The sequence below is a fragment of the Chenopodium quinoa genome, unplaced genomic scaffold (genome assembly GCF_001683475.1).
Source record: "Chenopodium quinoa cultivar QQ74 unplaced genomic scaffold, ASM168347v1, whole genome shotgun sequence".
Taxonomy (NCBI): domain Eukaryota; kingdom Viridiplantae; phylum Streptophyta; class Magnoliopsida; order Caryophyllales; family Amaranthaceae; genus Chenopodium; species Chenopodium quinoa.
In genome coordinates, this window is record NW_018743920.1 from 6,843,473 (window position 1) to 6,871,442 (window position 27,970).

Here is a 27,970-nt window from a genome sequence, read left to right on the forward strand (position 1 = left end):
AATCCTCGTACTTGTAATACTTTGACTTTTATGCAGGTCATTCAATTGGTTTTAATTTTATATCCGTAAAAATCATAAAAAATTGATATTTTAAAAAATATGCATTGATATGACTAAAAAAATCTATAATTATGTTTGTTATTACGTATAAATCACAAAATATAAATAGTGCAAAAATCAAGGCGTTACAGGTATTTATGACACAACAAAAGTACTCCGTATTATTTATATTTACATTTATTTATTATAAGTAATCACTTGCATTATATTCACCTGGAAATAACAAAACTAATGATGGAAGTAAGATGAATACTGCGGAAGTACGGAGTATTATCTCCTCAAACAAAAAAGAAGAATACTAATACTACTTTTGGTAACACAGGACTATAAGAGTATAAGACATTGTTTTCTTGGCTAAAGCTAAGTATGTGGTATTGCTCAAAATAGTACATACACTGAATTAGTATTGTTCTTAAAATCTAAACTAAGCAACTAAGAAAGTTGTTGAAGCTTGAAGTTTTGGAGACCAATTTTCCAACCATGTAATTTTAAATCTTGCTGAACTTGAGCTCGAAATTCATTGTAAGTGAAAGGCTTGTAATTTGAGCTATTTATCAAAGTGTTATTCTCTGGAAACACAAAATAGCATATTGACACTCTTTCCTTGTTCTTGTTTAGCTCCACCTTGTGCTTCACGCTCTTGTATCCGTCATTACTCAAAACCTACAATTTATAACATCAAATCAAATTCATAAAAATAGTATTATGTTCATCGATTGTCGAATTTAAGTGGTCATTTGGTTAGACGTACCAGTATGTATTTACATAAAAATAGTACGGAGTATTATATTCATCAAATCAAATTCATAAAAATAGTATTATAGTACGTCCATTAAAGTACCAGTATTTACATTCGAGTGGATACTGTAATAGAGATTTCGGTTTCAAATTTATACTTCAAGTATCAGCCTATCAGGGGTAAAACGGTAAAAGAAACAAGATTTTAAGCAATTGGACTATTGGAGTATGTTTAATCTCAAAAATTCAGTTTGATTTGATTGGTAAAAAAAGTAAATCAATTACCCGAATCTCGATTATTAAGGCTGAATTATAGAATTTATTTGGTTCACCGCCATTCTTTTACGAGTAGAATACGAAGTATTTGACAGTTGTCTTGATATAGGAAAATTAGGGGGATTCATCAAATATATGTCAAGTCAGTGACATAATATTTACATTTTTATCACACTAGCAAAATTCTTCCTTATTTATCAAGATTCTATATGGCCAAATATTTGTAACTAATTTAAATATCGTGCATAACCTAATTATGAACTACAATATCAATTTAATAATAATTTTTTTTAAAAAAAATATTTTTTTAATTGAAACAAATACTTGAACTTCTTTTCAAAAAAAAAAAAAACTAACTTAAATTTCATATTATAATGATATCAAAAATTATTGATCATTAAACATTTTTTTTTTAAAAAAAACAAGCAATTTTAATGATTATAGGGTTTTATACTTTTTTTTTTGAAACAATTATAGGGTTTTATATAAGAATGAAATTTTATGTTAGTTATAACCCATGCAATGTACTTATATATGTCCCTATTTTAATGACATATTTTAACCGGCACAATATTTTATAGCATACTTAATTTGATCGGAAAAATGTTTTATACAAATTTAATTGACTAATTTTTTGTCACAATTAATAATCAATTTTTTTATATATATATATATACATATTTATAGTTATTGAATTGTAGTGTTATTATTGTTTTAAAAAAAATATAAATAAAATTGTAGTGTTATTATTATAAATAAATCAACAATATGCAATAAAGGCTAAAGTGTTAATCCTAATTGTAGGAAAAAAAAAATGACATAGAATGATACGGAATATAGGAGTACATTATTATAATATATTAACTTATACGTAATATATGTTTGTTTATTAAATATCTATTATACAATATATAAAAGATATGTTAAAATATTCTCATTGAATACGTTCGTATTTAGTTGTCAAATTAAAAGTTAAATAATAATGGGATATATAAATTAATACTCATGAAAATTTGTAATTTAAAAAAAAAAAGGTAAAAGTGGCGGGAAAACTTTTAATCAGAACATGACAAGTGTCATGTTAGATTCGCTTTTAATATTATATTATTGATGGAGAAAATTAAATTTACCTAAGATATCATACTCGGAAAAAAAAAACACTTCTTAAAAAACTCCTTTAAATTGCATAAAAAAAGGCTCGATTGACAAATTGTACTTCTATGTTTCCTTTGTTTATTTACGAAATTATTACAAGTACTTGTATTAGTTAACATTTTGACTTTAACCTTATTTATATTTAGATCTGGCAATTCTGATCCAGATCCGATGACTCGACCCGAATGACCCGACCCATGACCCGAAATTAACCCAAATATAATTCAATGACCCAAAATTGACCCGACCTGACCCATACCCGACCCGAAAATAGAGTTGACTCGATCCTGACCCGACACCCGAATTGACCCGACCCGAAATTGACCCGAATTGTTTGACCCAAACAAACCCGATACCCGAAATTGACCCGAACATACCCAATACTCGAAATGTTCCGAATTGAAATTAAGCTATGGGCTTAAATTATTTATGACAAGAGTGTTGGTTCCCTTCCCTATCCTCCATAGAATTCAACTTCACCAGGAAGTAGCCATCATCATGATAAAACACAGTAGGTTTACTCACAAAGTTCCAATCACGAGCAATATAACGGTGCATATTTAGTAATAGTAGGAAAAACACCAACCACATAAAGCACAATAGAATTCATCCATGGCATAGCAGCTGAATCCAATTCATTCTTCAATAAACTAGCATGTGGCTTACCATCTCTTAAAACAGGGGAGACAAAATGAAGAGGCCTACCTTTAGCAGTAAGTTGAGCACCAGAAACAATAGAGGACCAAGCAATGTCTCCTTGCATAATATAGATTCCAAACATTCATGATCTGGATGTGAATGAGTCGAATTACTTATCCCTCGGTCTATTCGTGAACTATCTCTCCAGGGATTGTGAAAGAGGGTCTACTAGAAAGATTCTTGTTATTGCTTCGATGGATATTGAGTTCAAACTCATTTGAATGAACTAGATACCCTATCTTACTAATGTCCTACGACTCTTGTAAAAACAAGAGATTGAGACGCTCTTAGCTCCTGACAAGAGAGCGACCAAAGTTGCTTTGAGGCTAGCTTTGACCAGAATGCTCTTTGTCTAAGGGGTGGATCCTGGGTGAAGACTGTAGAAAAAAGCTCACAATTCTCAATCTAGTGTTAATCAGACTATGGAAAGACATAATGGTAGGAATCGAACAATGGAAGCACCAACAACCCCAAGCCCTGAAGTGCCTTATGAACCATTGATGCACTCTTCTTTGGTCTATCCAAGTGCAGGTATGGTTCCAATAAGTGTCCATAATCCCATTTTAGCTTTGAATCGAGCCCTTGGGTTATCTATGGGAGAGTTGGAAACTGGAGGAACAATGACCAATGGAACAGTTAATTCTGTTCCAATTTCTGAGAAAACAAATGGAGCTGGGGCTGGGGATGGGTCTAACGGCTCTATCACAACAAGGATGCAAGCGTTGAATGATGATATTACTAGGGCTCTTGCTAATGTGGGTACACAGACCAACAATACCCCTATTGTTCCTGTTCATGAAGCACAGAACACTAGAATGGTGAATAGGAGATTGGAGACGTAGGGAACAAATGAAACTTTGCCTTCTGATCCATGGGCTGGTCTCTTTGCTGGGTCTCGTCTTGCTGCTAAAGGTACTTCTCTGGACTTTGTTGCCCCCATGGTCAAGGAAGGGGGGAAGATTGCACAACTTCAAAAGGAGGATTTGGAGGCTATGTCTAGCAAATGGGTTACATCAATGGTAATGTATATTGTTGGTGAGATTCCTACAATTGCATCTATTAGACGTTTCATTGCTAGCAATTGGAATCATGTAGCTCAACCTGAAATATTCTTGCATGATGAATAAGCAATTAAAATGAAACTTTCCAAATCATTCTTTACACAAAGACATCAGACTTCTCCACCTAAGACTATCCCTAAGTGCAAAACAAACCACCTGCAACTACAAAGGAAGAACAAAAGTCAACTACAGACTCTCAATCCAAGATATTTCACTTGCAGACACTTTTTTTCTCACGAACTAGGTGGCAATCAACTTCAATGTTCTTCGTCCTTTCCTTTCCTCTAATGGGCTGCTTTCCTTGCTTGCATCTGATCTAAGCCTATCGCCTGCTTCCAACTGCCTTTCTATTGTGCCTGCTGTTAACTCTTGTTTACTTTTTTTTTAGGAGAGTGCCTTACTCAGAAGTAATAGACTGATTAAATTAAAGGTAATTCCTATTCACTTACTTGAATAAGTAAGGAGCTGCAGATGAATCTGACTCTATCAATTCCTTCCTTTAATCTGCCTTGATCCTATATACCAAAGGAAACTGATTCAACCAGAACTACGTGAGAGTTTCAAAGCTATTAGTTTTCTTCTATTATGACATAATATATAGTGGCCTACTTGCCTGAAAGCTTAATAGGAGAAGGTGACTGAGCTGACCGGAACTGTGACTGGCTTGCTATAAGATGGATCCGCTGAAGCTCATTTGCGACACCTTAGGTAGCACCAACTCAAAGTCCGCTTTCGTTGCCACTGGGATAGAGAATACCAATAGAATAACACAATAGAAAAAAGCACTACTTCCTTGTAAACACGATTGTGCCCCACACCCATGAGTCACTTCATTTTAGGCGACATTCCACGCTTAACTCGCATTGAAGACTGCCCACACGAGAAAGGAGCGACTCGCCGGGCTCGAACTGGCAGAAAAAGAATCTTTCCTATCTTCCGACAAGAGGAGTCGCTTTGGTAACGCAGTTCGGGTGACAACTCATCCCTACATCTGCGGGTCGGGAGCCTGCCAACTCCTAAAAACAAAGAAAAAGATTAAAAGGAGCTATCGCCCGCCCCCCTTCGAATCTTTTTCTTTGTTTTTCCCGGTCGAGCTCGTACTGCTCGCTGGCTTCGGGAGGAAATTTGGCCAAAAGGTCACGACGGGCCCTCTCCATGATGAGAAGAGGCTCTATCTTAGAACGAAGATCGGCCTTCTGCCGGGCTATTTCTTCGTCTTGAGCCGTATTTATTTCCTTATCTCTTTCCATCGACCACTTAAGACGTTGGGCTTGTCGAGCATTTGACAAACTCACACCATCCATTTCAAATGGGATTTGTCCCGTGGACACACGAGCAATCCAAGTTGTGTACCGTCCGGTTTGCAACCTCTACTACATCTTTCTTACTTGATTTACTATATTTTTCTTGTTTCGGATATAGCACGTCCTTTTTCTTTTTGACTATAAGAAATCCACACTTTGACACCCACGATTCCGTAACGAGTAGATACTTCCGCGGAAGCATAATCCATTTTCTGGTGTAATACATTACAAGATGTTTTTCCATACTTTCCGCATTCAGTTCTAGCAATTTCTGCACCTTCTAATCGACCTGAACAACATATACGGATCCCCTCTACCCCCTTTTTCATTACTAATGGAATCTTTTTCACTATTTTACTAAAAATAGAACGAAATGATCCTCTTTTTCTTTTTCGGTTGAAAAGATATGTCTTGAGCAATCGGAGAAGCACTTTGATAAACAGATTTGATCTTGACCGATTCAATTAAGGTATTAGTATTTGTTCTATTAGACAACAAAGATCGCATTTTTTTCACTTCGTTCAAATAAGAGTTATACCCGTAAGGAATTCTTCTGTTTTTCAGTATGATCTCTATCATCATCTCTATTCCCTTTATCAATTCTCTTATCCCACCTAGATCTATGAATTTTTCTATCAATTTCATTACCTTATCCTTACCCATGAGGTTCCAACATTTTCTCCTTAATTGACCTAGGAGTTGTTCCCGGGCATCTTTAAAAAAGAGGTTCTTATAAAATCTAACTCCATCCCTTGGAAAGAAAAAGGTAGCACTGAAGAAAGGAAAGAGCGAGATGGTGGTTTTTCTTCTTCCCGCGAAGCGAAGATCATTCGCTTGGTGAATGAAGTGGGTCAACCTCTTTTTGGCTTCGGCCAAACACTTTTTCTCGCTGGTCGAGCTTTCCACAAAAAAAGCGATGCGAGAACGTATTCTCTTATTTAAGCTTCTTCCCTGCGTATTAGCTCTCTTCATCGTGGATGGCTCAACCACGCCCGGTGCCACGAAATGATTGAGAACTAGGACGGGATCGAAATGCATTTTTTTCTTTGTATTTAATAAGTATTGCATGACCGAATAATTAAAGGAAGGGTGCGCTGCAGGGAGGGTCCTTTTAAGTGGATGACTTGTCGGGCCGTCGTAGCGGGACTTCTTTGGGAAAAAGAACTTGAATAACTTTGTTTTTTTTGAGGAATCATCATTTTCTATCAGAAAGGCTATGTCATTTACAACCGCGGCGTATTTCGGATGCTTGAAGGCCCCGCTGACCCGAAGTGATTTAGAAAGATTCTTTTTTATCGATGGTGATCGGTCATGGTATCCATAGCGTTGCTTCTTTTTTGGCCAAACCCTGATTTCGTTTTGCTTTTTCTGGTCGTCGAGCCTGATCGACCCGACTCTTTTCCCGGCCCTTCGGCCTCTCACTTCGTTTCGTTCTTCTTTTCTACCCTTGCTTGAATAAAGACACTCGATCGGCCCGACTTTCTTAAATTCCCACCACCGGCTCTTCATCTTTCCGGGTCTGGATTTTTTGCGTTGTTTCCGTCGTTGTGGTCGACGAGGAAGAAAGAAATTAATGAATGTTCTTTTTTGAAAATGTATAATAATACACCTACCGAGGCGAAAGCCAAAGGTAAGTCTCGTAGGTGGGCGTATCGAACCAAAATAAGATCTCAGATTGATATCTTGATATACTAATTTACCAAAATAATAATCACTAAACCAACTGGAATCTGAACTACGATTCAGATCAAGTCTTACCGAAATCGGATTTCCTTTTCGTGCCATATATGCTTAGGCTTTACTTTTTCCCCCTTTTCTTCCCGGTTCAATATTTTTTTTTGAAGGTCTTCGTTTCGAAAACTCTTATATCTTATATATATTATATGATTACTGCCACTAGTAACAAAGCTCAAGGCTATAAGTAGGCCGTTTTCTATTGCTATAAGGGTTGCTCGCCTTTATACGGCTTGGCTTCGCTATCGCTCCTATTCCTATATAGTGGTCGGCCTAAAAAGCAGTCTTCCTACCATACCGGAATGGCCATTCTCTAGTGCAGGAAGTTTCGCCAGAAGCAAGCAAGACGAGGTCGCTCTGCTTTGTAGACAAGGCTCGTTCCGTACTTTACTTACGAGCTCGTGTAGTACTCGCCTCTATCTCTAAAGGAGCTTATGCACTCTACTTTCTTTCTACTAAACGAGCGAGCGAGCGAAGCCTTCTTAGTGGCTTCTCTTCTTCACCCTATTCTTTCATTTCCGCTTAAGCTTCTCCAGTTTGGGGGATTAATTGATTAGATACCCGAGAACCATAATCTTTCCTAGAAACAGCTTCCACGACGATAGATAGGGGTCAGGTTTGTTTGGCATCTATGCCTCCTGCCCTCCAAACAGTATAGGAGCCTTTCAGCTCGTACTGCTCACACTCCTAGATCTTCACGGCACCTCCTCCATCATAGTGTGAGCTGGGAGCAGCTCCGAAAAGCAGATCCGACTAAAAAATTCGCTTTCAACAACGTCAACAACACCACGAAAAAAGGAAACTATGGTTGCCCACTAATCTGAGATCATAGGTGAAATCCAATCCCTTCGCTTCACGCCAGGCTTGGAACCTGTAAGTAAGGCTCCCCTCGCCTCTCGGAAGCGAGCAGCTTTGTGCCAAACCTTTCCCCCTTTTTTATTAGAAAAGCTCCAACCTATACAAGGTTCTGGAAGAAAACCAGCTGAAGGAAGGGCGGCCCCACCCTGTGAAATAAAGTGTACGTACATAAATAATAAGGCTGGTTATGGCCTTTACTTTCTAGGGCTCCTTTCCATCTATCTTGACCGGGAAGAGGGGGGCCCTTGCGGAAGCCCTGCCCGCCCTTTTCTATTTTGAGAGATCCCTTCTATATATATTGAGGATTCCAGGCTTTCCTGACTCGTAACAGACGGCTATAGGAACAAAAAGAGGCGGCGGAAGCCGTTGCAGGTCCTTCTCCTTCCGCTGAAACGGCCCTCTTTTGTTTTGTTTGTTCACCACAGCACGAAATCATGAAGAAGCTAGAATGACTCAGAAAGAGAGTGGCGCCTAGCCGTTGAGAGCGTTTGTTCTCTTTGTAGAGGAATAGTACGATCTTGGACTGGCCCCCTTCGCATGATCTAGAAAGAAAAAGAAGTCCGTGCTACTATAAGGCCTTTAAACTCCTCCCTCAGGACACTGTTGCGTTGTCCATGGGGACGGGGTAGCCCCGACTTCCATAGGTCCTTGTTTCGATCTCCTAATGAGAATGGAGGTCCTTGCGCGGGCGTCTCATCCCTAACCTAAGACTTGCTTGCTCTGGTATGGAGTGCCCCGTGGTTTTTTAAGTGCCAACCGCAGAGAGGAATGCCGTCAACTAGGGCGCTATTGGCCACTAACCACTCGCTCGCCGGCGGCTCGGGCTCCGCATTTCAAGTTCGTTATCCTAACCGTCTTCTCTGCTTCACCGGGAGCCTGGCCCCTTTTTATATCTTATTTACTGCCTTGCTCCTCGGCTCCCTACTGCTCCAGCCGCTCGCTGTAAAAGCTTGCTTTTCGGGTGGCTTGCACCCCGGGTGGTGCGGCTGAGCCAGAGTGGGCTCAGCAGTCGGCCTATGTTTTCAGGTGCACGCATGCATGATTAGTTCCACAAATTTCACTGCACTGACCATAGTAAACTCCATCTCGTTGTACCAAAATAGAAGTCTGATTTAAACGACCAGGTACAGCATCACATTTGACACCTGAGGAAGGTACAACCCAACTATGAAGTACATCAGCAGATGTTACAATAATACGTATATGAGTTTTGGCTGGTACAACCACTCTATTGTCCACTTCTAATAAACGTGATTGACCCAATTCTGGATCATCTTCTGGAGTCGTATAACTGTCAAAAGTGAGTGACTGTTCATCGGAACTGTTATAGTCGAATACTCATAAGGTTGGGTCGACGCCCGCCTCCCCCCAAACTGTACTTGCAAGTTTCCCCGCAAAAATCTCTCCACGCCTACTCTTAGAAAGAGCACTATTTTTCTTTAGTTTTAGGTAGTTCTCCCGACCGTAAGACCCTTTATGAGTAAGAGGAATCGGAGGCGAAGGCAATGAAATTGACTTACTCTTTAGAGTAAGGTAATGCCAATTCACTTACTTGGAACAATTATGGCGACGAAAGTCGACTTACTTACTTTTTTTAAAGTAAGGCCGGGAAAAGTTTATTGGCAACAGGGGACCCCTTCTTACCCAGCCCTACCTACCCTATGTATTCGAGGGGAAGGCTGTAATCGAAAAAGGCCTGGTTCCACACACATAGGACAGGCAGAAGCTATGGGACGACCTGTTCACCACGAAAAGCGAATTCTATCTTATAGTCGTTTTCTTTGTTCGATAAATGCGCAGTGGAAAAGGATGTTAGTCGGCTCGGCAAAGTTGTAGGCTCTAAGAAATCAGATCCAGAGTGATTCCTCACCTATCCTGTCAGGGGCCCAGTTGAACGCTCGAGTATAGATTTTCTATGCTCATGTGAACGGCCGGGGCATAAAGCTCGTAGATCTAAAAGGATCCATCCATAGGCCTGACTGGATATCGTGAACAAAACAAAAACAAAGTTGGTTTTTAGTAGTCGTTCATGAGACCTCGAATTCTCACGTTCCAGCGTGCATTATGCCAACAGGTCCCATCCCCAACTCTAGCTGAGAAGTTGAGTCACCCTTCTTTTTTAACTATAGAAAAAAAAAGATAGTACATATCCTGTATCGATCATAGGATCACTCTATGAATAGGTAAATTCTCTGTGACCTCCCACCGTTCACGACATCCCTTGCTTCTCGCTGCGAGCGGCTCCTCGGTGCGGTGGAAGAGTAGAAGCGCTGGTCCCCTTCGGTCAAGTTGCTTGTGCCTGCTGTTACCTACCGTAGGACCTCCGTCCCCGAAGCGAAGAAAGAGGAGCAGGCAATAAGGTTATTGTCCTCTCCCGGCCAAGTAGTTCCGCAACTACTACCGTAGTTGTTCCCAGCAGGGATCCCCCATTCCGAAAGGTTACTGGGCCGGCCGTTAGGTCCAAAGTTGTATGCCATTGCTATGGTGCCGCTAGATTAACTACTTCAGCGCCGTTATCGGACATTGCAGGCTGAGCATCTATTTCTCGTATATCGCTCTACACCGAGAAGAGGGATGTGTACCTCGAGAAACAACAAGAATGGAACCATAGGCTCCTATGCTGAGAGCATTTCAGGGTATAGGTCTAACCACCTCAATCAACTCCCCGTTTCTGGCATGCTATAGTTAGAAAAGTCTCTCGACGATGGGAATGGGAGATTGCCAGTAAGCCAGATGCTTTGCGAACTATATTCCACTTTAAGGCATTTCGTTGCACTTAAATCACCTTCGTGAAGAGGCGCACTCCGATACCATTGATGTCCAATAGCTTTGATAGTAATGGCTGGATCTACTACTACCTCGTCCATTGAGTATAACAGAGCAAATGATGGCATAGCAATGAACATCAGGATGATACTGGGAAATATGGTCCGAATAATCTCGATAGTAGTTCCATGAACAATCCTTTGCGGGATTGGATTTTTTTTATAGTGGAAATGCCATAAAGCGAGAACCAAGATCCATGATACGAAAACCAAAATAAGAATGAGGAAGAAAAAGATATCATGATGTAAGTCTATTATTCCTTGCATCATAGGTGTTGCTGCGTCTTGAAATCCTAATTGCCATGGTTCCGCTGCATCACAAGGAGCAATTGTGAAGAATAGCCATTCTCGAACAATCATTTGTATTTTCATTCTTTGACTGCTCCGCTCTCTCGAGAAATGAAGAAAGACTTATTCTTTCCCAATTCAGGAAGACATAAATCACCGGTTGGTTCTTAACCAATGATCCGGAAAGCATGGGAGTTTTGGGCATTGCTTGGGCCGAGTCTTCTATGTCTACAACGATATAGAACTCACTGACCCCTTTCCCAATCCGAAATGCGGACCAAGAGTTATATATCGAGCCTGGAAGTCTTCGACCGAAGGGCCTCCTCCGATAAGAGATGGTCCAGAATTTGAACGATCTGCTGCAGCTTTTGCGGAGAAGCCGTTTCCAGCCTAAGATCGTAAAAAAGTTTCTGGAGCACATCCTCCCGGGGTTTCCTTCCTTTGATTTGAAAGAAAACCTTCACAATGTGGTTTTTCAATCACATCGGATCAGGGGCTTCCGGCCCCATGACCTCGGCTGGTTGATCCACCTCACCCTGCGGTTGTTGACCATCGCCCGGGGCCGAGGAAGTGTCCCCCAGATTTAACCACTTTTCAATCCAGGAGCCACTCCACCCGGATGAGGTTGAGGTTTTGGGAGCGTTCACCGAATCCAGTCGTCCCCTTACCGAAGAAGGCCCGACGTCCTCTCTGGGATTAGTGCTCCTCCCTCTTTTTCGAGAAGCGGCCCCCGGCTTCGCTATTTTCCTGGCCCTGACCTTCTGAATCAGGCGACAGGTTGAGATACTTTTCCTAATCCCCCGAGCCACTGTTACCCGAATCCGCCCCAGTGGGCATCATCCGAAGACCTACTATTTCGGGGACTTCCCCCGTAATGAGGGCCTTTGCAAAACAAGCTATGGCCAAGGCAAGCCCCCCGGGGAGGCCCCAAAAAATGAAAGTACAGGCGAGGACTCGACCCCCCAGAGCTAGCCCTATCTTCAAAAGGGGGGTGCCCATACAATCAAAGAGTAGGCCAAATAAAAAAGGTAGTCCAATTCGAGATAAGGATAAACAAAACCTACGAAAAAATGGATCCAATTTTTTTGTTTTTGTTATAGGTAGCATTTTCTTTTTTTGTTGTTTTTCTTTTTGACTCATGATCTGGCCTGGTTGACCCAATCATGATATTGAAGGATGGGACCTTTGTCGAAAAATTATGTATCAAGAATCGACATTCTTTTCGATCTTGTACCGGGTACATTGAACACCAACCCAATCTCGATCAAGTCAAGAGTGAATCGATTCGATCATTCCAGTCGGATAGCATTGATCGCCGCCTTGATCCTACCTACGTTAACCGCATTCTTCTCTTATGCAATTGTTAGTTGCCGTCGAAAAGAGAACAAGCCCTTTGTTTGAATACTAGGTGGTTAGGAAAGAATATCTTATACCCTTACTCTTCTTCGTAAGGGCAAGCTACGCACCATTGTGCGAGCTCCAAGTGATGAATATGGAGACCGGCAGCTCATCCCAACTTTCTATGGGATGTCGCATATCCGCTGTCAACAGGGTTTGGTTTATTAACTAGCCTTCGAAAGAATAAGATAGAAGGCGGCTTAATGCCCGCTATTTTAAGACACGATGCCACTGGTAAGAGATGCTGAAATTTATCCCACTTCCAACACCCATTCTCATCAACACAATAAGCCATGCATCTTGACAAGTCCTCTTGAGGAACTGCAGCTATAGCTTTATCAAGGGTTTTTCCCATCCACCATGAATCCTTCAATAAATTTAGAATCCGCCCATTGCCAATTACCCACTTCATCCCTATCCTTTCAGTCGAGTCACCGCTTTCAGCGCATTTAATAATCCCACACCTTGAAAATTCCTTTCCAAAGAGGCGAATCACTACTTTTGGACACGGGTTGAGGAACACTAACCTTCTTTCTCATGTATTTACTACGTAACACCTTCACCCATAGCGCATTAGGAAGAGTAAATATTCCCCACCCGAGCTTCATAAGAAAAGCTTCATTATTCTGACTCATCCTCCCTATGCCTAAACCCCCATTAACCTTTGGTTGGCAAACCTGCTCCCACTTAACAAGATGGGGCTTCTTCTTCTCATTCGTAGACCCCTAGATAAAAGATCTACTGTGAGCTTCAATCTCTTCACAAGTCAATGTTGGCAGCTTAACCGTTTGCATTGTATACGTGGGTAGGGCCGAATCACCCTTACTCAGTCAGTCATTTCGGCCCGCCAAGGAAAGCTGGTTGATTTTCCATCCACTCAATCTATCCCGAACTCTATCAACAATATATTTCGAATTTCGGTAACTCGCTCATGGAGTAATGGAACACCAAGATACTTGCCTAGGTTAGATGTAAGAGAGAACCCAAACTCCCTACTAATGGCTTGCTTATTCCTCTCCTTTAATTACTATATGCGAGTGGTTCCTACCGCTCCTCTCCCTATGGTCGAGCGTCTTCAAACCTTAATTCTCCTTTACAGGTACTCAAAAGTCTCATTCGACAGCTGTTACAGTCCTTCCCTTCCTCTCCCTGTCGATAACTTCGTACCGCAACTAAAGGCTCGTTATCTATAGGCTTGAGCTCAGTGACTTGTAGCAAACGTAAGCTTTGGAAGTTTAGTTTACTTGTAGCAAGCGCAGAGTAACATCGTACCTCAGTGATTACATCTGATTGATCTCCAGCCAAAGCTAGCCAGAAAGGAGAGGTATGAAATTACTTACTTGTTAGAGGAGATTTCACCTTTGATTCTTTCTTAAGGCCGGGCTTAGAAGGAGTTTTCAGGTCAGAATGTGTATGATTGTCTTACCACTCATGACGCCAGCATAGTGATTTTCTCCTATGTTCTAATAAGCGGTAAGAGAGAATCACTCTCTCCCAAGGAGGTTAGACAACGACTCTATGCTAGCAGAGCGTGAAGCGCACAACATAAACACAAACAGAGAAAATCGGTTAATAGCAAACCGAGGTACGATATTAGCTAGCCTCAGCAGTGCTTACCCTGTGTGCGCACTCTAATCTACATGATGCCAAAGACTGGAGAGTTCAACTAACTCACAATACGTTATCGTAGGCAGCTTTGCACACCTGCGGACCGCTTTCGCGGGAGTGCCCGGTTGGGCGCTGACTTACGAGACTGGCTAATCCAGTCGTGGCTAAACCGAGAACCAAAGATGATAACTCATCACTTCACTACTAGCTTCCTTTCCACTAGCAGCAGCAATAAGTATCTCATCAATGCCTAGGGCTGGCAAACCCTGACCCGACACGAAAACCCGATCCGAACCCGACCCGAAGTTACTGAGAGAGACCCGAACCCGACCTGAACCGAACCCGAACAACCCGAATTCGACCCGATTTGACCCAAATTTCATATTTTGTAATAATATTAAGTTTTACACTATTTTTAATAGTTTCTAAGCATAACCCGAAATCTGACCCGAACCCGACCTGCTGACCCGAATTGCCACCCCTATCAATGCCTGGTCCAGTACGACTGCATTCCACCCATAAGTGAATAGGAAAAACACCAAGCACAGCTGCAGTTGTAAACTGCCAACTGTATTGATGACTGCAAGGATTGACAGACAATATGGTCAGTAGATAAGGTGTCTTGGAGAGATTTCCATCTCCAAGGCGCCCACCCCACCTTTGAAGGCAAGAGTCCTACAATGAGACATCAAAGCAGAACAAGTGCCTGATCACAGGCGGTTACAAACGTGGTCAGTATAACTGCCAATGCTCAGGTCGTAACCTGTGACGCAAGTTAGAACCTGTGACAATTGGATGAGATGTAGAAAGTCTACAAATCATACGCAACATTGGCAACCCCGTACCGGCTCAATGAGCACTAGGAACCAACATTCCTTCTTTGTCTGCTCCCTAACGCCTAAATTAAGTTAGAAGCGAGTCGCACGGAATGCTCTTTTCTAGACGTGAGGCATTGCAGTCCTCAAATCGGCCACGAGGGCACTAATAACGTGTCGCTTAATGCTTCTATCTTGTACAAGCAGATGCATCATCATTATTAGTACCTTGTAGGCTTATTGAAAACTACAAGACCAGCACCAGTCGCTAGAGCTGAGAGCAAGCCTCTTACTCAGGTATCCTTACCAAATAATTGGCAACCTAACTGCGATAGTCGGGAAGACTTACTTTCTCTCTTTCTACGTTATTTTACATCGCTCTCATCATCTTACGATGAAAAGCAGGTGAAGTCATTGCGCTCTGGAAGTATGTCTTTGAAGTTTCAATAGTGAACGGACTGTGAAGTATTCAAAAAAGAAAAGAAAGGTGTAGTCGATGTCCTCTTTCAGAGTGAACCCCTTGGCGACAAGCCATATTTTTTCAGCAGTCTTGGTCGGAACTCTTTGTATTAAATTGTTCGGTCTTCTTTCTTGACGGGAAGATTGCCGAGTAATGTGAATTAGACTTTCCTTGTCTTAATCCAAAAAGTGGATCATCTCCTGAGAAATTCTTTGATTCGTTCGAGCAAGGCTTGTGTAGTCTGTGCGGAGCAAGCCGGAACTGGCTTCGTGACTACTGAGACTGTAGCCTCAGTAAAGAAGAGACATAAGTTTTCACTCCTATTTACCTTGGTTATCATAGGACAGAATCTATGACTGACCCTTATACCAGCTGTAATCGAACAAGACGTCTACCTGCATATCCATGGTATCCGCTGCTAGCTTGAGTAAGTTTCTTACCATGAAACCGGAGCAGGAAAAGTTTGGTGTAGGTCTCATGGTATCACTTTGGCTCGGTGAACATGTAGTGCCTTACTTGTCTATCCTCCTTCCTCGGATTCAATATCCACCGCGAATCCTTATCCTGGCATCTATCTAAGGTAGCTAAATCCCTTACAACTTCAAGAACAAGACTCAAGCCAGAGGTTTTTTCGCTAGAATTTGTCATCAATGCCGAACAAGAGATCACAGTCGAGAAGATAGAGGGGGCTTACTATACTTTATATTGATTGTTGTAAAGAATTTCTTCTTCTTAATCCATCCGCGCTGTCCCACCTACGTGAAAGTAAAACAACCGAAAGACAGAAAAAATCTAGCAAAGGTACGAAGTGACTCACTGAGTGGAAGACTTCCTTTAAGACAGTTCAAGCAAAGCAAGGTAAGGCAGCAATGGACCCTCTTCTTTCTCGTTCTAAAAAATGAATTTAGGAAAACCCTTTGTCGGTTCAGGAGGTAAGGTATAGTAATTCTTCGTCTTTTGCTTGTCTTGGAAGCCGCAGGCGATGCCTTCTTGCTTGTGTAGTTGGCCTTGCCTGCTTTGTGTGGAAGTGCGTAAAGTAGGCTCAGCTTCTTTGGTAGTAGGTGCGATATTGAAGGAGTTCAGGGCTAAGGACTGGAGCTTTATTCCCACTCTCAGTAGAGTAGTCTGTCTTCAGTAGTTCGCTTGGAAAGTCGTTTTTCGTAAGCAGGAGCGTAGCGCTTCGCGGGTAAAGGGGCAGGATTAGCTTCTTCCCTTTATAGTGGCTTCTGTCATTTTCACAGAAAAAGAGAAATTCCCCCTATCTCTACTTCTGCTAACGAACGCTAGAATTTGGATATTGAGAAAGAAGGTAGACCGTAGAAGGTTCAACAAAGAAAAGCAAGTACATTCGAGCATTCGATTCAGGCCCTGCAAGCCACGAAGCGAGAGCAGCTGCCAAGGAAAAGTTTAGAGGGACTCGTTGAATGAAATCTTATATAATAGATTTTCCAATGATCTCATTAACAGAAGCAAAAGGTCATAGGCCAAAGAAAGGGGACGGGCTATATCCTACTATGAACGAAAAGATGCACAAGCTAGATCCATTATCCAATCCCTTGACTTGAACCTTAACTTATACAATCTGTATAGTTAGAATTCATGTCCGAACCCGGAACTAGGCATTGATTCCCATCTCGGTCAATCAATCGGCCCTTCTAGTAAGAAGAACAGCTAGCAGCGGAGAAGATCCCAACAACGGCTATTTGAACACCGCTTACTGTACCAGCGGTTGCTGATTCAATTGGCTTAGATTCAATAGCTGTCGAGTCGATAATCGGATTCTTCAGTACTGATACAAAAGCTCACTCATTCCCGAATGGTCGAGGAGATTCATGAGAGGCAAGAGCAGGAACCACAGCTTGACTGGAAAGACGAAAGGCGGAAAAAGGCTCTTTAACCCACTAACTCTTAAAACCAGAGAAAGAAATAAGGTTGGTTGTCCTAACGAGGAATGACACTTCACTGACTTAATCCCTTAGAGCACCTTGTAACATTAAGAGATTTGATACCCCGCACCTATGCACAAAGGAAATCTCTCACACACTACCAGACGCCTAAGAATAAGGAATCAGTAGAGACTGACGTCTAGCCGCTTTTTATCATATCTGTAGAGATAGTCGCTGCCTTTACCGATTAGCTACGTGAGCGCTCCTCATAGAACAAGAAGAACAACGAGGGGGGGTACTCCCCCCAGTGGAAAGACTGCGGATAGGGCTCAAATACCAGAATCAAGATCCAAGGCCTTCCCCCTCCCCTGATTCTATTCAGGACAGGCGAACCAGAAGGTCTAGTCAGAGCCGCCAGGTTTGGAACAAAACAGTCTCGCCAAAATCAGGAACAGGGGATAAGCACCGTAAGGAATTCGATTTCGATAACATCACGCAGATAGAAGGGACATAATAAAAGAGGAAGTGAGACAGGGCTTAATAAAAAACTCGTCTATTGCCCTTGTAGTTGCAGAGGAGAATCCTCGGTATCTTTTATTTTGGCCCTGCAAATAAGCCTTCATTTAACAGAGTGGCTAGGGATTTTCTTTAAGTAGCGCCTCCTTCCTTTCCTTTCGCATTTCTTCTCGACCAGGACGGGTGAAATGAAATGCTCTAATCTAAGCCCGATCGGGGGATATAGGCATAAAATCTCAATTCGACGTCTACTCTTTCTCTTATCAAACTCATTCACATTCATGAGCAGCTGCTTTGGAACAGAAAGAAGCTACCACGCCACGGATTCCCCGATCAAGCTTGCATTCGCGCAAGTACGAGAAAAGCTTGATAGAGTGTTCAATAGCTGGATCAACCGGACTTTTGATATGGATTGGATGCTGAATCCACGTCTTTCGGCAGATGGAAGTCTTTGCGGAGAAGCTAGCAGAATTTTAAAGTTTTCCGTCTGTTAATACCTTCGGTCCTGCATTTCATCGGTATTGTATTGCTGCTACCTAAGTAAGATGTCATAGGCCTAAGAATAAGCGCTTGAGGCCGAATCCTTGGATAGGTTTGGAAGTGGAAAAAGACTAGAAGCGAATTCCACAACGGGTTCTCTCAACAGATGAATTCAACCCTGCTTAAAAGACCAAAAAAGGGCTATTGAGCCTTGAGTTCAACCGTTGAATTGAAGAGATTATAGCCTTAGACCCAGTTCAGTTTGATGGAACCACAAGGAAGTCTACACGAACAGTGGAAAAAGCATCCTTATTCAAAAGATATGCTTTGCTTGTTAGCCTTTCACAAACCTGATAGGTAGGCCTGGATGCATATGGTAACTTTGAGTCAAAATCAACCTATCTCATTGCTGCTAATCAAATACAAAGGGATAAGCCCGATGGTGATAAGAACTTTGTTTGGAGGCCAAAACACAAAGAAAAAGGCAGGTTTTTTTTTATTTGCATGTTGACCTTTTCTAGGCCTCCTTCCCGCGAAACTGGATTGTCGATATCGACCGAATTTGTACTAACTGAAAAAGAAAAAAGATCTTTTTTCTACAACACTGCCTCTGTTTGAGGCGCCCTATCATTGCGTTTCCTGCTGATCTTATTCAGACTCCGAGTGATTCCCTATTCCATTTTTTTTCTTTTTTTTATATGAAAATGGCAGCTTACTAGACAACGCAGAAGGTTTATTCTTTCCATAGATGCCCGATTCGTTTCCTATATACGCTTCCGTTCCATCCGACTACATTGAACTCCTACTAAAAAAGCGCGTAAGGGGCCACCCACCCTCTCTCCCTTACCCTCTCACTCCCTAAGGAATGAGAGGCCACATCTAACTCTGGAAAAAACTTTCATACATAAGGTCATTTTTTTCCTATGGATTCCTCCAACCCAATGAAGAAAAGAGTATAAGGAATTCTTTCTATATAAATATTCATACAAAAAGCAAAATGGTCAAAGCATATCTTACTGAATAATCTGACTGAATGAGGAAGAGCTCCTTATGTAGTTTGACTTTACCACCATCTGAAATGCGCGAAACTTCGATTGGCGGAAGCCAGTCCATGAAGATTCTCCCTTTTCTTACGCGAAATTCCCCTCTTTCGGTAAGCATCCAGTATCTCATCAAATGAACATTTCTCTAAGCTTATCCTGTAGGATATACGTCGTTTGAAAGTTGCTTCAAGGATCCAACGAATAGCTAAGGTTTGTTGACGATCCCTGGCTACAATCCCGGGGACATCATAAATAGTACCTGCTACTCTTACTTTTTCTACTTTGCATATAGGCTTTATATTCTCTACGGCGTCAACCATAAGTTTGATTACATCGCCTTCAGTTCGAGCTAGGCAATGAAAATTTTTATAAACAATAGCACGAACCTTCGTTCTTTTACCAACTTTCATGTGAAAGTTGACCAATTTCTTGATCAATTGTTTTTGCTCACTATCTAAGCCCCCCATATAACTGAGAATTTCCGAGCAATTGGAAGCAGCTCCGGCACCCGTTGATTTTGCACCTTCTAACATAACAGAGTCGATCATTCTCCTAACGCTTTTTTATTCACGGTTTTATGTTCGTCATTCTTTGTCGATTCTTCCCCTCTTATATCTTATATATATTATATGATTAATGATTCTTTTTGAACAAACTAGACGAGGGGATGATCCGGACCCAGTTCTATTTTTATATCACTGATGATCTCATAATCAGTCCCCACCTTCGGGACTCGCTGTTGGACAAGTCCCGAAACTGTTTTTAAGTTGAGCTGATTCTTCAAGAGGAGTCCGGCTTCCGCCTGGAGGTAATGCCGTATGCTAAGATGCTAAGACCGGATAAGCATGACAGTTACTTTGCATTCAATAGCAGCTCCTTCTGTCCTCACAGTGTCCTTTTCACGTGCACGTGGATATCGTAACTCTTGATCGGACTGGAAGGGACACTGGCTTCATTCCTATCCCAAGAGCGAATAAGGATCCAAGGCAAGGTGACGAAGGTAAGAGGGAAAGTGCTAAGACCTTTAATGCCCCATCTAGGGAGATAAAAGGACTTAGAGCCTTTCTTTTTTCCCATGGTCTTATCTTAGAAATCCTTAGAATCAAAGATCAGGTTATTTCCTGGCTGCAGAAAGGTTGAAGGTCAAGGGATGGACTGTTTCTTTGCCGAGATAATACCCTGAGCCCTCACTGAGCTCGATTGTTAGAATTGCTTTCCCAAGAGAATAGAGGTTAAAGAGCGGCCAGAGTGACTAGGAACGTCTCTCTCTGATAGATCAAGTAGCCATTACGAGAGAAGCAGAGGGATCCGAGGTACTCCTCCTGGGAAGTACTACTTCTTTGTAAGAATCGCTAGATCCAGTTGCAGTGCGACTAACTCACTTCATCATCTTGATACCTTACTTAACCACGGTACAAGATTATATGGTTTTGGAACCAATACAGATAAGTATTTATGATCTTCCTAATCAGAAGAAGAAGAGGCGTCGGGTTACTCTCAGAGTTTCTTCTTCTAAGAGAGATCGTAAGAAGACTGAAATCTCTACCCTTTTAAACTTCATTCATCAAATAAAAAGGATGCCCATATTGCAATGAGTGTAGTAGACGGGATGCGTCTTCTAAAAGATGCTCCTATATACACAGTTCACGATAACTTTATAACAACAGCTGAATATAGCTATATGTTACCAAAGATTTATTACGGCGTCTTTCGTAACATGGGCCCTCCACTTTCAATCATCAACGAGTTCATCTATATGAATGTTTTTGAACATAGTTCTAATGAACCTTTCACTACCAGTAAGGTAATATCAAAAGAGAGGTTGAAAACAGCCTTAGAGGCTAATGTACCAGAGAGCATAAAAAAGAACAACAAGATGATGGCAACTTGGAATGAAAGGATCTCGGGTATACTGACCGCTTAGTTTTATGGCAAATGGCAGTTCTTGTTGATTCTCTATTTATACTGTGGATAGTCGATTTTTTAGAGCGAGCGCGAATCTTTGCGGGATTCAACAAACAATTCATCAGTTGTTGAATCATCCAATTTTGCTGATTCAACTTACTCTTCTCAGGAAGCTCCTAATCTCACTGGCAGTTGAATCATGTCATTTAGGTGATTGATTCCACTTACATCAGTGTATGTAATACGAATACTAACATCACAGGTATGTAGTCACTTAAGCGAAGCTTTTGGAAGGAAGGTTGACTATTTTGTAGGGATGCTCTCTTCTGCGTCGACTGCTATGTGCTAAAGGCTGCGGAATAAGAGCGGTAAGGCTTTCCGGATTCACCCCATCTTCTTTTCTAGGCCTTGAATATTAAGCCCAATCTGTGGTTTTGTCATACAATAAGATAAAATTTGTTTGGACTCGTTAGGGTTGGCCCATTACCTTGAGTGAGGCCTAACGTGTACACCTCTTGTTGTGATCTTATCCACTGATGGGTCTTGCTCTAAGCCCACTATCCTAATAGGTCCCTCTTGTGTCGGGTTAAGGCTCCACCTCATGTTGGGTTAAGGGCTTAGTTGAACCCAATTTCTTCACTTGTAGTCTAGGGCTTTGCTTGGCATTGGGCTTCGTTGTTTTCCTGGTCTTGGATTGAACCTAAACCAAAGTCTATAGGCTGAATTAGGAGAATGGAAACCTATTGGTTCTGCAGAGCTATGCCGGTAAGCAAGAAAGGAAACTGACCGGGAAGTGCTATTCACTCTTCCTAAAAAGCATTTTTTTCCTGACATTCAAGACTGGCATGTACAGTGAGAAGTGCGCAAGACCGGAAAGACTGCTAACACCGGTTAGTTCTTTGCTCTCTGTCAATCAATATCAATAATGGAACTGGCTTGCTAACAGAATCTGTAACAGGATAGCTTTCAAAATATTACAAACTTGAAATAGCTTAACTGTCGCAATTAGCTTCCCTGACTTGCTTTGCTAGCTTCTACTTTAATGCAGAACTCCCAATAGTAGGAATTACACTCGATGGATTGGTGAAAGAACCCGGCTTTCTAGCTTGACCTTTACTCTTCACACGAAAGCTTTCGGGACGAAGTGACTCAAACAAAGCAAAGCGAAGAGGTTCTTTAGCGTAGGCTAGTCAATTTACTTGGAGTAGCTTTCCCGCTGCCCTCCCAGTTGAAGTCATAAGGTAAGCAAGCCTCTCTAGTGAGAGTTCTTACATTGAGAGTAAACTTACTCCTATGATAGTGCTAGGTCCTTCTATTCCTAATCCCTCTGTCGATAAGCTGCTAGGCAGCATCCCCGGAAGGACCTATGCGTGAAGGTAGTTTAGGAATGGGGTTGGGCAAGAAGCTCGATGCAGGGAGTCCCTATAATCTTTTAGATCGATCGGGGCTTTGCTTTGCTCCAACACTTAAGCTTTCACCCAAGGTATTTGGCTACTCAGCTTGAAGAAGGAACAGAGAGAAGGCTCCAATCCAGCGTTCTTTAGAAAGTTTGGGATATAATATAGGGTCAATAAGGATCATTTACCCCTGAAGAAGTTTCCTTTAACACTCAACGGTCAGTTTGTGTTGCAAGGAGATGAGGAACTTTACTACGAGTTCCCGAAACCATGGTGTGACCCACAGACCAAGGTTCGAAGACCTGGGTTGGAGATTTTCTTTGCTGAAGCAAGAGATCCGGAATTGATCAAGACCTGGTTTAAGGAAAAACGGGAAGTTCCCGCAGAAGACGAAGATTGGGTGAAGCACTTATGTTATGGTGTTCTCCGCAAGATGTTTCAGTTTGCCGATCCCGAAGAGCGAGGTTTCGATCCGACAGCCTTAATGATACCTCCCTCGGACCACGTTTCCCATGATTGGAGCGTGGAGTGCAAGATGGATAACGGATCCTTGAATTTTTAATTATTCCTCGGAAACCGCCCAAAAATCTTTCCCACCTCTCTAAACCATTCCTCTAACTCATTCGATGGATACGATACCGATAAATAAATCCGTCATCCAGCCTCTCCTCATTGCATACTGAATCCGATATCTCTGATTCAGAAACTTCCAATCCTGATCTAACACTAGAACCTATTTTCATTCAAAACATTGAACCTGAACATTCTGCATTATCTGATGATGAATTGTCTGATGCACCTAGGACATGCATGTCTCCAGTAGAAGAGTTAGTCATTGTAAATATAGAGTCAGATAGTGATGTAAAAGAAGTCCATGTAGGGTCCTCATTGTCTCATGATGAACAGTCCTCATTCATTGCATTACTGAAAGAGTATGTAGATAACTACGTCCAGAATTTCTACTACACTCAACAGGCAGCCAATCTTCTTCTCACATCCCATATTACATAAGGTCAATCAATAGAAGAAAGCTGATATGATATAAGGCAGAGGACGGTGACGATAAGAGTGATGATACCTAAAACTAGGCGAACTTACTTCGGAAACTTAAACGAATCAATTCCCACTTGATCCATTCTTCTGACTGCGCTAGCATCATCGGATACGGCAACAGAGATTCTTCCAACTTCGCTCTCAGAGGCGGGCTTGTAGACTATTGAATTCAAAATCATCATCATCGCCTTTTTTATTTCATTCGTATTTCGAGGTTTTACGCTTAATGGTTAAAAGGTGTAAAAGTAATGGGTGCGGGAGCGGCTATTGGTATTGAAACTCTTTACTGGTATGGTCGAACGACCCGCAGATGTAGGGATGAGTTGTCACCCGAACTGCGTAACCAAAGCGATCCCTTGTTGGCGTAAGGTAGGTGTAGGTCCGATTCACCTATGTCAGTTCGAACCAGACGGATCGTTTGTTCGTGATGCTATTCAGGATGGTACTATTCTTCCTTCTTATGTTCCTACAGAGGTGCAATTGGTGGATATCTTCACCAAACCGTACCCTTTAGAGAAAGAAGCGGGTCTCTGATAGTAGCCCTATCAACTAGTTATTTCTCTAGAATCTGCTATAGGATGTCTCGTTTCTGTATCTAACAGATAGGACAATATCAGTGGGATAGCCCTTAAATTGAAATAAAAATGTCTGGTGCCAAAAATAATTTAAATTGTTCATCTTCAACTGTAGCCACGCTCATAAACCGAATTGATAGTTCTTAATATAACAATAATAAAATATAAAATTATTGATTTAAGCTAGATCCACTAAATGGAACAACCCGAACATGATCCGACCCGAATATACTTGACCCGAAAATGACCCGACCTATACCTAAAACCCAAAATGACCCGACCCGACTCGAAATTGACCCGACCCCTGCCCGACCCGACCCGTACCCGACCCGAACGACCCATTTTCCAGGACTATTTATATTTCATATAAGATATGTAATTTGACTTTCATTTTGTGATCCATCATCTATGCTTAAAGAAAAAAAATGTCCCATAAAATTTTAGATTTATCTCAATATATATGATACTTCGTATCGGAATATCAAAAATTTTATATTATTGCCTATTGGCTATTGATAATTAAAGGTATACTATATTTTTGGAGTTGGGCCTCATTTTGACATTTTCTATGTAATTGTACCAAAATGGTCACACGATGCTATTTAGGCAAAGTCGCATCCCAAAGAATGAAAATGATAGCCCAAATCCCATGATACATTAAACTTGATCAACTCTACTACTCTGGTTCGGAGTACTTCTACCCCTCATGAAGAGGGCATCTTAATTTTTTTTATCTTACCTTTACAAAAAAAAAAAAAAAAAAAAAAATATATATATATATATATATATATATATATATATATATATATATATATATATATATATATATATATATATATATATATATATATATATATATATATATATATATATATATAAAGTGCACTTTGCACGTGACACGAAGTAGTTGGTGAATTTGGGTCACTAGGTATGAATCGGGTCAGCGTTAGTTGGGATTGGTGTTAAATGTGCCCATGCATATCAAATTCTATATTGAATCATTTCTTGATTAGGCAAGTCTACTCAGGTCAGCTTAGTTTTTTTACATCTTTAGATTGATAGCAGTGTCTTTAAAGAATTTATTTGATCTCACCGAAAAAAAAAAAAAAGAATTTATTTGAACAAAGGAACATCCTTAACATACCAAACGGAAATAAAAGTAAAATAAGAAAAGGTGTAAAATTAAGTTATTGTACCTGCATCATGTCTCCGAGATTAACAACCAATGTGCTAGGGATAGGCGTCACTTTGAACCACTGGTCATCCTTGAAAAATTGAAGGCCACCCACTTGATCTTCGCTCAATATTGAGATAATAGAACTGTCTGTGTGCTCATGCAAACCCCTAACATGCTCGGTAATGGTACGTCGAGGGTAACGATAAACTCGGATTATTCCCGTTGATTCATCTAAACATGATTGAAGTACTTGTAAATCGAGTTTGAGGTTTTCTATTATGGCTTCAAATATTGTCGAGGCGATTCTAGTTAGATGTCCTCTATAATCCTCCAATAATTTCCTGGTGCCATACAAACATTGGTAAATTAAGAGTTGGTTAGAAGAGAGTACGACATGATTAATTGTATGATGTCAAGTCATGTACATTTGCAACGCTACATGATATATAAATTGAATTTGTACAAATAGAAAATTGATATGCATGGATAACAAGATCACTTCTATATGGCAAGTCTAATGATCCTACTTGGCTGCTTATGACAAAAATGACTTAAATTTAATAAGTACTCTGAATCAAAAATTAAACTCAACTTTATTTAGTCGAATTCTACCTAATACCATTCAATTTAACATGTTTTTAACAAGTATAGTATACAACATATATACTTATATCAAAGTCCTGACTAGCCATCCAGCTATACTAAATTTTCAAATTGAGGCATCTAATAATAAGATAATAATTCAAGATTGGATGTCAAGGCCACAAACCTTCTTTCGACACGAGGCCTAGAGCCCTAGACAGTACAGTACTACAAGTCTAGTCTATTTGTAACTTTGCAAGTGTCCACTTGCAATTTGCAATAATAAAAGCTTTTAATGTCTACTCGTAAGATTTAGTTAACTTCCATATTCATAGTTGAAAATTTTAGGCCCCACCGCAAATGTAGTTACCGACATGGTCCAATAGACTCATCATGTTAAGTACAGTAACTAAAATTAAGCCAAGCTAGCCTACTTGGTTCTATTGTTTTACCAATGCTCTAATTTTACAATGTATTCGATCTTAACCATCTTTTATCCGATTCACATTATCACTAATAGAGTTAGTGGTTTAACGATTCACGTTTTGTGTTATATCTCATCAATTATAATTATTTATGAAGTTTTATCACCCACGTTTGTTATATGTGAAGACATAAAGACCACTCATTTTCGTATGGGCCGAGATCAAAACCTGATGTTCATAGTATAATGTACGAGATATTTCCATATCACCAAACTTGAAAATTAATTAGTTTTTCATAAAGGATTGTGATGGAAAATATGATTAAGAACCTCTTAACTTATTGGTGCCATATACATCTATCTCCAGTAATTTACATGAGTATCAATTCAAGTTGATCTGATCAGATCCGATGTATGCACAACCTCATATAACATCTTTATGACTATATATGTTCCTTTCAAAATACTAATTTTGAACTACAATACATTGAGTAATATTAAAATTATGATATATGTAATAGATAAATAAGATTATTTTGTCATGAATTCCTTACCTCTTTATTTATTACAAAGATGTAGTAATTAATAACACTAATAAGGATGTAAGAGTCTACCTAATGTTTAGCTAATTGACTATATAATATACTTAATAGCTAGTTAAAACAAATGACCAAAGAAATAAAAATTGTAGTAGGTGACAAAGTTGTAAGCAAATATGGTGGACATATACGTGCAGATTAACGTATTATTAACATAACATGATATAATAATAAGATGATTATACATCTATGATTAAAATATTATTAATTCAACCCTTAATAGAAGGGAGATATATGTAAAAGAATATTTAAGAAAAAGGATTAAGATATTACTAATATACGAACCTGAAATCATTGATCAAAGGATTATGATGAAAGTGTTGATGTTGATGAAGTTGATTAACAGGAAAATTAAGACCTTCAACCCAATCCATATTAAGGGCATCAGTTGTTCTTGGAACGGGAACTCCTGAAGAAGTAAGGGCAGGAGTACCCCAAAAGTATTTTATAGGGCAGTTTTTATCAAGGCCTTGTTTGGTTTCAAAGGGTAGCTCAAATAATGTTTTGGCATGCTCCTTTAGTTGCCTTAGAAGATTACTTGGAACCCCATGATTTTCCAATCTAAATATTCCCCATTCCCTACATGCTATGTCAAGTTTTTCAAAATTCAAACACTGCATATCGATTACGGGCAGGGGTAGGGGCAGGGACGGATGTGGGAGGTCCAAGGTCCCTGCCCCTACTACAACCTGTCTGTCTTTCAGGTCGAGTTTTTGAGTCGTGTCATTGGATGATGAGCGGAATATAGGTGGGTATGATCCAATAATATTGGATTCTGACATGACTAATTTTGAGGGAATATTATGAAGAAAGATTGGGTGTGTTTGGGTTTGATTGCTGTGGAATTTCACTGTTTGTTGCTATGGTGATGGTGTAAAGTGTTGGTTATTATTTGACAGACTTAAAACAAGTTGGAAAATAATGTCAAAGTTGTGTATTTGAGAGGGATTGAATATCAGAGGTAGAAGAGGCAGCAATAATGTTTGGGTCCATGGATAGAGAGATAGGGACATGAGATTAAGGTGGGTCCCCCAATAAGGCTTTTGGAACCTAA

The 27,970-nt window shown here is 40.6% G+C and overlaps 1 protein-coding gene across 1 annotated transcript; it reads right to left on the reverse strand.

Moving 5' to 3' along the window:
• Positions 1-194: 194 nt before the first annotated feature.
• LOC110688242 (gibberellin 2-beta-dioxygenase 8-like) lies at positions 195-27,922 on the reverse strand. The gene is made up of 3 exons (XM_021864964.1): positions 27,202-27,922; positions 25,331-25,652; positions 195-723 (listed from the first exon to the last, which is right to left on the reverse strand). Exons 1-3 carry the CDS (start codon positions 27,696-27,698, stop codon positions 493-495), a joined length of 1,050 nt encoding a protein of 349 aa, XP_021720656.1. The 5' UTR covers positions 27,699-27,922; the 3' UTR covers positions 195-492.
• Between the last annotated feature and the right edge of the window lie 48 nt (positions 27,923-27,970).

Bases quoted from the DNA above. Each gene is read 5' to 3' on its own strand.
- LOC110688242 (XM_021864964.1), bottom strand. From the start codon at position 27,698: ATGTCAGAATCCAATATTATTGGATCATACCCACCTATATTCCGCTCA. The intron at 25,653-27,201 runs GTTCGTATATTA...GTATGGCACCAG, and splicing joins CCTTTGATCAATGATTTCAG to GAAATTATTGGAGGATTATA. The intron at 724-25,330 runs GTACAATAACTT...TATAAATTGTAG, and splicing joins ATCTCGGAGACATGATGCAG to GTTTTGAGTAATGACGGATA.